General features: G+C 36.5%; 1 protein-coding gene across 1 annotated transcript in view; it reads right to left on the reverse strand.

Moving 5' to 3' along the window:
- Positions 1-2,295: 2,295 nt before the first annotated feature.
- diaph3 (diaphanous-related formin 3) overlaps positions 2,296-14,490 on the reverse strand; it is a 412,973-nt gene continuing 400,778 nt past the window's right edge. The window contains exon 28 of the mRNA XM_058790775.1: positions 2,296-2,324. Coding sequence (XP_058646758.1) covers positions 2,311-2,324 — 14 coding nt within the window. The 3' untranslated portion in view covers positions 2,296-2,310. The remainder of the gene's footprint in view (positions 2,325-14,490) is intronic.

Below are 14,490 nucleotides of genomic sequence, written 5' to 3' on the forward strand. Positions count from 1 at the left end.
TTGATATTTCTATTACAAGTAAAATACTGTTTAAGTTTAATAAGTTGAATTCCATAACATGCTGTTGTTACCACATATAATAATTTTGTCCTTCAGGTTTTCTGTTACATAGTAATTTAGTCTTTTACAGTAATGCATTTTCAGTCTCAGGTATTTTAATGTAGAAATATTATTTTTATCATTAAACAAAGTTTGGGGTCAGATTTATTTTTTTTTTTTTTTTTAAAGAAATTAATACATTCAGCAAGGACAGTAAATTACATTTATACATCGTCAATCAAATAAATGCAGGCTTGGTGAGCATAAGAAACTTCTTTATTAAAAACAAACAAAAAAAACTTTTAGAAATCTTACCAAACCCAAATGTTTGAAAGGTATTTATTTTTCTTCTATACAAAAAGCATTGATACGTAGAATTCTCCTTTAAGCAGGCAAAAACAAAAAGCTTCATTAGGTTATTACTGTTTTGCATGTGTCATGGAGTTGAAAGAGCCCCACTGTCCCAATTATTATTATTATTATTATTATTTATGATATTATATTATTATTATAATAATGAATTTATCATACCAGTTCAGGTTAAAATGTTTATTGTTAATGATTTACAGTAGAGCTTTTGAAAAAAACACCACCCTATAGACATCTATTGTAAATGCATTACTGGAAAAATGACTAACTTATTAGAAATTATTAGAAACAGTTATTATTCAAAAGAATTTGCCACTAATGGATAGTGCAAGCAGAAACACAAAGAAGAATAGAAAGGAATATTGAGAGGGGGTAAAGAGAAAGAAACATAAGAAATAAGGAACCAACTATAAGAGAAAGATTCACACGTCGGCATTCATGGCACCCTATAGATGATTTTTCATTATCTGTTTAGTGAAAGAACTGTCTGTATATGACTTTCACTGGATAAATAATTGTCTCTCGAGAACTGTTATGTCCGTTACGCTTTACAATATCAATATGCATAAGTGTATGTGATTGTGTAATGTCATTTCTAAGGAGACTCTAGTGTCAGGTCTTCTGTGTTTTAAGGCCTATGTGACAATACATAAAGCCTTCTTCAGTTCTTCAATATCCCAAAGGTTTTTTTTCCTGTGTGCCCCAAGAGTGTCCTTTCAGGTCTTCCTACTATATGATGAAGTGATCTCTAGTCCTCGTAGCTGAAGGCTATAGCAGAGTTCAGAGGAAACAGGCGAATGACGGCCGAGTGGAGCTGAGGGTCAGGATGAGTGTGTGCACGGACGAGAAATGAGCCTTTAATGCAGGTTTTTATTTGTGTAGGGGACATAGTGTCAGATGACTCAGTAAATTGTGGTTGGTGGAAGAATCAGCACCTACCAGAGCAGGGATTCAATTCCAGTCAAGGACAGGTCAGAGATCATTCAGAGTGGATGAATGAGTGACACTGAGGCGGGAGGAGGGGAATAATACCACTGTAGTAAAAAAAAGAGCAATAGAATTGCACTTAACAAGCAGCAGCCTGCCTGGATGACTTTTCAGATTGGTCGTGTATGACAGTTAGTGGCATACTAGTTAAATAAATAATAATATTTTTGTGAAAACTGATGTTTTTTTAAGAAATTCATACTTTTATTCAGCAAAGATGCATCAAATGTATCAGAAGCGACAGTTGAAACATTCATAATTTTACAAAAGTTTTCTATTTCACATAAATGTTGTTTTCTTCTAGTCTTTCCTTTGAGAGAAAAACAACTGAAATCAATTTCCACAAAAATAATAAACACCACTAATATTTTCAACACTGATAATAAAAAATGAACATTAAATGCATGACACTGAAGACTGGTGTAATGATTGCAGGAAAAAATAAATAAATAAATAAAGGGCAGAAAAAATCCTTCAAAATATATATATATATATATATATATATATATATATATATATATATATATATCCTCTAACTCTAGCATTCTCATTCATGTATATATAAACGGATTAAGCACAGAGATCTCAGGTACCACTATTAGTCATTTAAAAATCCAAAAATGCATGCTTGCCATATAAATATCCTTAAAGAGCAAAAATCATTTGTTTCCCATGGATAGTACAAGGAAAGACAGGAAGAAAAGAGAAGGGGGATGGGATAAATAGAAAGAATCATAAGAAAAAGGGAACAAACTATAAGAAAACAAAATAGTAAGAAAACCTGTCATGACTCCACCCATCGCATTCATGATAGTCCGACACTTCTGTCCAGCTATCTTTCTCTCTCTTACTCCTCCTCCCTCATCACACTTCCACTCTCCATCCCCAGATCGTGCCATCGAGGTCTCGCTCCGCCTAAAGTGGATGCCCTGAGGAGAGCAGAAGCAATCTAAATCAGTCACTGCCTCAGAAAGAACAGCCCAGCAAAAGACCTCAGTCTTCCAGTGAGACATGAATCAACTCAAATCACCCGCTCTCTCTCTCTCACACACTCTACCCCGCCCCCCGCCGCAAAACCATGACTTTCTATTAACATCGCTTTGTCAGAGTTTCTTTCCTTTCTTTTCTTTACTGAGGTCTTCAAGAGAAAGAAGAGAAGAAAAAAGAAAAGCAGAGAGTTGATTCAGCATACACCGTCTGCTGTAAATTTGCTGGGGCAGCAGCGGCTGTTGGCAGGGTGAGGTCTGATATTAAGTTCTAGACGACATTTAAGGAAGTGTGATTAGAAAAACCAAGGTTGTGAGCACAAAAGCTTTGACTTGGAGAACTTCCTGTAATCACAGTTCATTACATCCTTGCAAATAAGTCAAGAAAAGTGGAGGAAATTTTGAATATTTGGTTATTGCTGAGAGGGACAAAACATAGTAAGATTATTTACTACATACAGCATTACAAAGTGTATACCAAAATGGAAGTACTTGAGCAAGACTTTGTAGTATTTTCAAGGCTGACTAAAAATGGTAGTGGGTGTCTTTGGAAATACTACTGCACATTTTTAGTTCTTCTGGCTTTAAAAATTTAATCAAATTGTTATCATCAAGGTAAAGATCTCCAGGCAGTGAAATTGCATTGATGACCTCTGCTTTTCTCAGGGTCTCTGCTGCTTACAAGTGCTAACTAGCATTACCAAAGAAATCTCAGAGTCTGAAAAGCTGCAACGCAAGGTGGGAAATTCCAGACTTCTCCATCTCGCTAAATTGCTTAGTTACTATAGTCAGCTGAAGAAAATGGCAGTGGAATGATGGTTTTCTTCACAATGTAGAAAATCAAACACCGTGATGCTAACCATGGATGGAGTTGATGTGTTTTCATAGTATTGTGTAGGTTTTCACTATTGCGGTGTTGGGTTACTCCTAGGTTATTACATCAACATTATTGTTTAAAAGGTCAGTCAGTTGGTAAATAACAAAACTTTTATTCAGCAATTATGCATTAAATTTATTGAAGTACAGACTTTTTTTGGGGGGGGGGATATTTGAATTTATTTTCCAAATAAATGCTGTTCTTTTGATATTTCTATTCAAATACAACAAAAATGATTCAATGAAAAATATTGTTGAAAAATTGAAAAATATTATAAATGTTTTCAACATTTATAATAATTTTTTTCTTGAGCAGCAAATCAGCAGATTAGAATAATTTCTGACAGATCATGTGACACTGAACACTGGAGTAATGACGGCTGAAAATTCACATTTGCCATCACAGTAATAAATTACATTTTAAAATAAAAGGACGTTTTTTAGATTGTAATAATATCTCACAATATTACTCTTTTTACTGTATTTTTGATCTAATAAATGCAGCCTTGGTGAGAATAAGTGACTTCTTTAACGACCGCAAACTTTTGAACAGCAGTGTAGTGCTGTCAAATGATTAATCGCGATTAATCGCATCCAAAAAAAGTCTTTGTTTACATGTGTGTGTACATTTGACCTCCCAACTAAATAACCTGGAATACACTATAAAAGACCGGCTAAATCATTTAGACAAGCCCATAGAATTAACTGAACTGACGGAGAAGATAAAATCCCTAAACAAAAATAAGAAATCAAGTGGCTTGGATGGAACACCTAATTGTTGAAACACAGCAGCCCCAAACTGAGAATTGCTATCCTGAACTAATTCAATCTCTTATTAAAATCTGGACAATTTCTGGAGATCTGGAAAGAGAATGTGATACCTTGTTTAAAAACTTGGGGTTAAGAAGTACGACCCAAATAATAATAGAGGCATCACAGTCAGCAGTAACCTCGGAAAACTATTCTGCTCTATTATTAATGACAGATTAATTCAGTTTATCCAAGAACACAAGATTTTAAACAATTGTCAAATTGGATTTATGCCTAAACAGAGAACTTCAAATCACATTTACACACTCTACACACTCATACAAAAATATGTTCATCAAACAAAAGGAAAAATTTTTGGCTGCTTTATTGATTTTAAAAAAGCCTTCAATTCAGTATGGCACAATGGACTTTTACTAAAACTAATTCAAAACGGAATAGGAGGAAAGACAAATGCCATCATAAAGAACATATACAACGGGAACAAATGCTGTGTCAAAATCAATGAGAAACAGACTGATTATTTCAGTCAGACAAAAGGAGTCCGTCAAGGCTGCAGCCTCAGCCCGACTCTTTTTAATATCTATATTAACGAACTTGGCATCAGCACTTGATAAGTCCTCTTGTCCTGGTCTGACCCTCGAGGGCAGAGAAATCAAATGCCTCCTGTATGCAGACGATTTTCCGCTCTTGTCACCTCATGAAGAAGGGCTACACTAAAGCTTCTCAATTATAGAAAATTACAGTACAGACTGGGCCTTACCAATAAACTTGGAAAAATCCAAAATTATGATCTTCCAGAAAAAGCCTCGCCTTACTGACAAAAAATATAGTTTTACAATCGGGGGGAAGACTTCTTCATCATGTCACATGTTATAATTATTTGGGTCTCACTATCTTTGATCAATTTGATCTGGCAATAAAACATCTGACTGATAAGACACGTAGGGCTTATTACACTATCAGAAAATCTTTGTTCAAATTCAACCCACCTATTAAATTGTGGCTGAAAATCTTTGACAGCATCATCAAACCCATTCTTCTATATGATTGTGAAATTTGGGGCCCCAAATTTAAATTAAACTATAAATCATGGGATTAAAAACCCCACTGAAATTTTCCATCTCGAGTTCTGCAAGAACATCCTGGGACTCCATAAACACCCTTAGTCTCAGCTGCAGGGCAGAATAGGGCAGATTCCCCCTTCTAGCAGAAATCCAGAAGAGAACAGCGAAGTTCTGGTTCCATCTATCAGACACACTGACAGATGATTACCATCACTGCGCTCTTACTTGCAGGGCAGGACACCCAGAGAGTGACCCCATGCACTATTTAGTGGAAAAACACCAACTCAATTAATTACTTCAGTTAAGACATGCAAAAGTTAAAGAAATTGGAAAAATAACCCTGGAAGAATATATCCATGATTGGCAGATCAAAATAGCACAAATGAACAAATTTAAGTACTTCTACAGATTAAAGACTGGTTATCAATTGGCACCTAACTTGATCAAAATAAAAGACTATGGTCAGAGAAAGCTCCTGACGAAGTATTGTCTGAGTGAGTACAGTCTGAGTGTGGAGACGGGCCGACACAAGCAGAGCTGGAGAGCCAGAGAGCTCAGACTGTGTTCTCACAGCACAGAGGGACTCACAGAGGACGAGCTGCACTTCCTTACGGAGTGCAGCAAATATAAAAACATCAGAGACACTTATTTTACCCAAATAGCTCAAATTGTGCCTGAATTGCAGTAAGCGAGCCACATAGACAAACTCTGTTATATATTGGGAGAGAAATAAAAGTGTATCCACCTAGCAGCGCAGTATATATCCTCCTGCCATATTATGAGGAACCAAGGCTAAATCCCCTTTTCTTTGTCAATGCTCTCTGTAAATATTTACCTTGTACTTGCTATTGTTTTGTGTGTGTGTGTTATATGTGATAATATATGTACAATGTGACCATGAATTTTTCTCTTTTTTTTAAACTATCTATATGCTGTATAACTTGCTCACTGTTTATTGCTTTGGCAACACTATGCTATTCCACAGTCATGCCAATAAAGCTCATTTGAATTGAAAGAGAAAGAGAGAGAGGAGATCGCAGATTGCGCTGCACACACACATAAACTTGTTGTCAACACTTCCCCGAGATTGTTTTTAAAGGGGTCATATGATGCGATTTCAAGTTTTCCTTTCTCTTTGGAGTGTTACAAGCTGTTCATGCATAGATAAGATCCCCAAAGTTGCAAAGACTAAAGTCTCAAACCCAAAGAGATATTCTTTTTAAAAGTTAAGACTTATCTACTCTCTTCTAAAATGGCTCATTTAAACATGCCCCCACATGTCTACGTCACTGTGTGGGAAGATTTGCATAACACCGTCCAAATGTATATGTAAAGAAAGAGAGCTTGATTTTTTTCTCTGGCTGTAGTATTGTTGCTGCTGCTGGCGCCATGTCCTGGAGATGCTGTGTGTTTCGTTGTGAAAGCAAAAGTACTTTGTTTGGGCTTCCAAATGAGGGGACAACTAGAAATCAGTGGTTAAGTTGTATTTACAACACTGTTCCAGAACAGTTCAACCCAAATTATTAGAGTGTGTGCAGCGTATTTTACGGAGGACTATTTCCTGAACCTGGGAGAAAGTAGCCTACAATGTGAACACTATAAATGGCTGTGACCACTATAAAGTGGGGCAATTCCAACGTTGCAAGTGCAGTCTGGCGCTTCAGACTCACAGCCTGTAAGTATGTTTTCATATTTAAAGAATTTGCCACTGACTATTCAAACGTGAGTTTTGAGCAGTGTAGAGTAGCGCTTGTTGTTTGTCGTTTCTCCGTTCACAAATGCAGACATGGTAATGTTTACGCGGTGCGATGCAACACGACCTGTAAAAAGACAGTATAAGTCATCATAATCAGTAATTGTGTCCCCACTGGATGCAGCAAATGCCTCATTTATAATGGGTTTTATTGTTTTCGTTGCGCCGGGACACGGCATCACAATACGGTTAGGGGCTTAACATTTCCGTCACACGCTTGAGGTATTCGGCCAATCACAACGCACTGGATAGCTGGCCAATCAGAGCAAACCTCACTTCTCAGAAGGATGAGCTTTGTAAAAATCGACACCTTTCAGAAAGGCGGAGCATAGAGGAGCAACAATAATGTACAGTATGTGGAAAATGTTTTTTTTTTTACTTTAAACCACATAAACACATTGCATTACACCAAATACACAAAATAATGTTATTTTTAGCAATGTCATGACCCCTTTAATAAAATAGCCTAGATACTAGATCACTACATTATATTCCTCAGCAACGATGGAAAAATCGCCGTTTTTGAAGTAATTGTTTGTAGAGAGAGACGCGCAGACGCAGCAAGCAGGTACATACAACTGTCATCTCTCTGTCTATCTCGCTCTCTCTTTCGATCGATAATTAATTAAAATACATGCTATAATTCATTCAAATAAATGTGGTCTTACCACACTATTTCATCTCTGTGTCTGATTTGAAGCGGGCAGAACGCTAGTGCTAACTTGCCATAACTGATGAAAATAAAAATAGGTAATTTTTACCCATTCTGTCAAATATTGCACTGCAAAGAGCAATACTAGGTTTAACTCGGGTGGTTCTTTGCCTCCACGTCGTGCATTTAAAATACTTTAATGCATGGCTAGCCGTTGATTATCCCTTACTTAACCCTCTGGTTGTGTTCGGACTCCAGTCACTCTTGTTGTGTTCCCGTCCAAAAATGACCGGACTCCGAACAATTGCCCATAAATCTCTCATTTTACTATATTATCACCAAATATTGGATTCAATCTTTTTGTCAACTTGTTTTCTTTCATTTAGGACTGGTTTTGTGTTTCTATTTGCATCTGATTATTCGTAGGCCTCATTTATCCGAAAGTAGGCACCTCATTTTTTGGGTGAAAAAAGCATTTTTTATGAATAATTTTCACATGATGAGATAAAAAATTATGAAAATTTGCACGGTTTCTCACACTAGTGTGCTTTAATGATTAATCAAGAAGTTTGGTTTTAAATGCTTTTATTTTGTACAAAATTGCACAAAGTCACACTTGTCAAAAATGGCCGGCCATTAAAAGTGAATGGGGAAGAATGAAAATAAGAGAAACAACTACCGTAGTATTCAGGAGCATGTTGTGCTTGCAAACATAAAGGCCTTGGACCTGTGCGTGTGTGGATGCATGTATACTCACGCTATCTCACACACACACACACACACACACACACATCTATGCATACAAACTATTGTGAGTATTACACCTATTTCATCCTACCCTGAACTGCATGCAATATGCTTTTATGAATCTGATATTATAACTCTCTCTCTCTCTCTCTCTCTCACACACACACACGCTCAAACTGCCTTGTCTTTGGCCTGCATTGACTTCAAAATAATATTTTTTCCATCCTTTGACCAGAATGTTACATCAACTTCAGCTGGTCCCTCAAAATCAGAAGATTGCTCCTCTTCAGTTGTTGCAAGGTTTTCAGCTTGTTCAGTGATGTTTTCCTCTTCCAATATATCTTGCAATGCATCTTCACTGTAAGATTCATCTTCAGTTGTCCCTTCCTAGGCATTTGTATGCTCTAGCATTTATTTGTAAACTTTTGTCTACTCTGTGAGAACACGAAAGCCTCAAAACCTATTGTCATAATGTTTTGTCTAGAATGTGGTGAAAGAAAAGATGTGTGTGTGTGTGTGAGAGAGAGTTATAATATCAGATCTATGCATACAAACTATTATGAGTATTACACCTATTTCATCCTACCCTGAACTGCATGCAATATGCTGTTATGAATCTGATATTATAACTCTCTCTCTCTCTCACACACACACACACACATGCTCAAACTGCCTTGTCTTTAGCCTGCACTGACTTCAAAAGAATCTTTTCTTTCACCACATTCTAGACAAAACATTATGACAATAGGTTTTGAGGCTTTCGTGTTCTCACAGAGTAGACAAAAGTTTACAAATAAATGCTAGAGCATACAAATGCCTAGGAAGGGACAACTGAAGATGAATCTTACAGTGAAGATGCATTGCAAGATATATCGGAAGAGGAAAACATCACTGAACAAGCTGAAAACCTTGCAACAACTGAAGAGGAGCAATCTTCTGATTTTGAGGGACCAGCTGAAGTTGATGTAATGTTCTGGTCAAAGGATGGAAAAAAGATTATTTTGAAGTCAATGCAGGCCAAAGACAAGGCAGTTTGAGCATGTGTGTGTGTGTGAGAGAGAGAGAGAGAGTTATAATATCAGATTCATAAAAGCATATTGCATGCAGTTCAGGGTAGGATGAAATAGGTGTAATACTCACAATAGTTTGTATGCATAGATGTGTGTGTGTGTGTGTGTGTGTGTGTGTGTGATAGCGTGAGTATACATGCATCCACACACGCACAGGTCCAAGGCCTTTATGTTTGCAAGCACAACATGCTCCTGAATACTACGGTAGTTGTTTCTCTTATTTTCATTCTTCCCCATTCACTTTCAATGGCCGGCCATTTTTGACAAGTGTGACTTTGTGCGATTTTGTACAAAATAAAAGCATTTAAAACCAAACTTCTTGATTAATCATTAAAGCACACTAGTGTGAGAAACAGTGCAAATTTTCATAATTTTTTATCTCATAATGTGAAAATTATTCATAAAAAATGCTTTTTTCACCCAAAAATGAGGTGCCTACTGGATAAATGAGGCCTACGAATAATCAGATGCAAATAGAAACACAAAACCACTCCTAAATGAAAGAAAACAAGTTGACAAAAAGATTGAATCCAATATTTGGTGATAATATAGCAAAATGAGAGATTTATGGGCAATTGTTCGGAGTCCGGTCATTTTTGACCGGGAACACCACAAGTGTGACTTTTTGCAATTTTGTACAAAATAAAAGCATTTAAAACCAAACTTCTTGATTAATCATTAAAGCACACTAGTGTGAGAAACAGTGCAAATTTTTATAATTTTTCGTTTAATATTGTGAAAATTATTCATAAAAATAAAAAAATTCACTCAAAAAATGAGGTACCTACTCTCAGATAAATGAGGCTTACGATTAATCAGATGCAAATAGAAACACAAAACCAGTCCTAAATGAAAGAAAACAAGTTGATAAAAAGAATGAATCCAATATTTAGTGATAATATAGCATAATGACAGATTTATAAGCAGTTGTTTGGAGTCCGGTCATTTTTGACCGGGAACACAACAAGTGTTACTAGGTGAAATAAAACCCACAAAAAAATCTGAAAATTAAAAAAAAAATTATGAGAAGTACTTATACCCTATGTGAACAAAGTCAGTAAGTTTGAGTCCAATGCGATAACGTTAACTAGTATTTTCGGAAAAAAAAGAAAATCTTCTTCGGGTCAATTTGACCCGAACACAACCAGAGGGTTAATATATATACTGTAAACAAAATATTTCTCCTAAATATAGTATACATGCATGTGTGTGTGTAATAAATAAATAAATATACACACAGCACACACACATACATTAAGTAAACAAAAACTTTTATTTTGGATGCAATTAATCACGATTAATCATTTAACAGCACTACAGTACTGCATGTTGTGGCATGAGCAAATCTTTAAATGTGCAGCTTTTAGTCATGCAAAATACTGTATGTGCTGAATATACACACACAACAGTCCTGGAAACAAAAGCAAATTAGGCACCATAATCTTCCCCAAGAGACACTTTGAGCAACCAGTGACCACAAATATTCATGATCATGCATTTTCAGAATTGAGTCTAAGCAAATGTTGAAATAACAAATGCATAGAGCTGTGAATTTATCAAGGCCCGCAGTCATGAGTTCCAAGCTAATGAGGACTGTTGAAAATGATACATTATGATGCACGAGATATGGATAATGTATACAAGCTGAAATGTTTGCAAGAAGCCAAGTACAAATATATATTTCTCATTCTCTCATCAGGTACCTCTGGATGTTTACACTGATTTTCTCTAGGACACTTTGATGGATGAAAACCTCATCTCATGTCAGTGATGCTTAAGAGCTGTAAATAGCTGTCAGATGCCATTGCAGTGCATGCATGTCAATCTTAATACACACACCTTTGATGTGATGACTGTTTTCACTTCATAAGATGTACATAAAGGTCTTTGCATGGGAAATAATCAAAGCATTGACATTGCTACAAGGGGGATTGTAGGAAAAGGTAGAGAACGCACTTTTCACAAACTTATCACAGTAATCTAACACTGCCGTTTAGCTCAGAATAACTTAAAGAACCTACAAGATAGTGTTGCTTCCTTGCCTAAATGAACAGTTACTGCTAAATGCCAGCAGAAGACCAACATCAAAGCTCCCCGCTCACAGACTTCCATCTCCAGACTCCTTTAAGGTGAAGCAAAGAGAATGATTCTGCTCTCCACCAGAGAAACCACTGTGAAAAATAAAGAGAAGAGACAGTGAACTGTGTAATCCTTCCATTCACACGTGTGTTGGCTGCCACCTCTTTTCTATCTATCTTTCTTTTGCTTTTGTCCCCTGAGCACCTCCACACTTCTATCAGCTTCCTTCATTATTCGTTTTAAGCAACCGATCTACCTTAATTGAAAATGGGAATGAACACACCATTGAAAAAAAAGAATAATTGACATGGTTACACTGTGCTGGTAAGCCTTTAATTCAATAATATGGCAGATTAAGGGGTTGGATTCTACCTTCTCTGGAAGCCCTCCCAATGGGGAATGGTTCCACTTGGCCGGAAAATGATTATAGAGGAATGAACACATGCACGAGAAAAAAACAGCTGAGTCAATTGAAGCAAAACCCCAGCACACATGCATGCACCAAATTGGGAAGTATCATTACCTCCAAACAAATCTACTTATTCAACACCAGAAAAGACAACACAGTGATGATATTCATGCTTTTCCTGCCAAAACTTAAATGCTTAATTACCAGTAAACAGATGGCCAGCACACATCCAAATCTCAGCAAAATCAGCTGCCGCATAGAAAACACACCGATATATGTGTCTGCATGCTGCACACAAAGAATGTAGCATGTTTGCCAAATTCTCAACCTGCTTCAGAGGCCTATGATGCATTTGTTATGACACTGTGCATATTTGAGGGCTGTCAACTGATTAAAACGTTTAATCACAATCAAAACATTCAGTTTGCTCTTTAAAGGGAAAATAATCTATACTAATTTATAGTATAATTTATAATGAGTTATATTCATTTTTAAGTTTTTGTTTATATAAAAGTTTGATGGCTCAAATGTGTAAATAGAAAAGAAACAACAACGGAGTCTTTAAAAAAACCCCTCTTTTGTGCGGAACTACTTCCATTTGCCACTGATAAGTGTTGCCAAGTCTGCGGGAATTAAGCTACTTTAACACTGTTAATTAAGCTACATTAACACTGCCGCAGGTTGTTTTTCATGTCCGCGGGTTAAAGTGACCCCAATAACGTGATATTTAGCCCCCGGAATGGGGATACCCCTTGAAACACGATTGGGCTAGATTTGAGTAACAATTGGGTGGATTTTCTTGTGAAAACCTGGCAACCCTGCCACGGATTCAAATCTAAGTTTGACTGTTTAACAGCTGAGCCCAAGCCTCCGATACTATTCGAAAACGTCCCTTTAGAACTAGTAACGAAGGAACATTGAGTTGCTTCATTAAAAGCATATTGTATTACTTTATTAAAAGCTCACTGTTTTACAACTCGAATTTCGGAAATATTGGGACGTTTTTTAAATTGGAATAAAATGAACAAAGAATTTCAAATCACATGAGCCAATATTTTATTCACAACAGAACAGATAAATGTTTAAACAATTTCACAATTTTATGCTCAAAATGAGCTCATTTCAAATTTGATGCCTGCTACAGATCTCAAAATAGTTGGGACGGGGGTTTCTTTTCAAAACAGTTTGAAGTTTGAAGTTATGAGTTTCTGGAGTTTTGGTGTTGGAATTTGGTACCATTCTTGCCTGATATAGGTTTCCAGCTGCTGAAGAGTTTGTGGTCGTCTTTGAAGTATTTTTTGTTTAATGATGCACCAAATGTTCTCTATAGGTGAAAGATCTGGACTGCAGGCAGGCCAAATCAGCACCCGGACGCTTCTACTACGAAGCCATGCTGTTGTAATAGCTGAAATATGTGGTTTTGCATTGTCCTGCTCGAAATACACAGTAGGACCATGTTCACATATGGCTTCCTTTTTGCATGATAGCGCTTTAGTTGGCATCTGCAGATGGCACGGTGGATTGTGTTTACCGACAGTGGTTTCTGGAAGTATTCCTGGGCTCATTTAGTAATGTCAATGACAGAATCATGCCGATGAGTGATGCAGTGTCATCTGAGGGCCTGAAGACCACGGGCAACAAAGGTCTTCGGCCTTGTCCCTTATGCACAGAGATTTCTCCAGTTTCTCTGAATCTTTTGATGATGTTATGCACTGTAGATGATGAGATTTGCAAAGCTTTTGCAATTTGACGTTGAGGAACGTTGTTTTTAAAGTATTCCACAATCTTTATACGCACTCTTTCACAGATTGGAGAGCCTTTCTTGCCTCTCTAAGAGATCCCTTTTATGGCTAATCATGTTACAGACCTAATGTCAATTAACTTAATTAGTTGCCAGATGTTCTCCCAGCTGAATCTTTTCAAAATTTCTTGCTTTTTCAGCTCTTTGTTGCTCCCGTGCCAACTTTTTTGAGACCTGTAGCAGGAATCAAATTTGAAATGAGCTCATTTAGTGGATAAAAGTGTAAAATTTCAGTTTAAACATTTATGTCCTCTATATTCTATTGTGAATAAAATATTGGCTCGCGTGATTTGAAAGTCTTTTAGTTTTCATTTTATTCAAATTTAAAAAAAAACGTCCCAACATTTCTGGAATTCGGGTTGTATGCAGAGTATTATATGAGAGAGATTGACTGAGCGAGTGTGATTACCTGCACCTGATACAGCATTCATTCTTCAAATCAATCTCATATTCACAATAAAACATTAGTTTGAATATCCTCTGAGGAAAGCTATATCTCTGGTGCTATATCCTCTCATCTATTAAGGGTGATTTACGATGACACCGCTACTCAGTGCATTTGTTGGCTGCATCTTACAAGCTGTTGTTGAAAGTAAAAATAATTTCCTTCTTTACAACAGAGTTTCAGACTCTTTCAATATAAAAGCCTTTACTGCTGACTCATGTAACCAATCGCCAACACACATATTTCTTAATACTTTTATTAAATACTACTACTAATTATATAAAATTATTATTTATCACAGGTGAGGCTGCTCATTCATTAGCGCTGAATGGCCACTGACATCCTGGAAATCCTGGACGTCCTGGAAATCACAAATTTTCAAATAGACATTATCTTTATTAACAAGCTGCATATTTGAAGTCTGAACAACTACATTCTCGTC

The sequence above is a fragment of the Onychostoma macrolepis genome, chromosome 11 (assembly GCF_012432095.1).
Source record: "Onychostoma macrolepis isolate SWU-2019 chromosome 11, ASM1243209v1, whole genome shotgun sequence".
NCBI classification, from domain to species: Eukaryota; Metazoa; Chordata; class Actinopteri; order Cypriniformes; family Cyprinidae; genus Onychostoma; species Onychostoma macrolepis.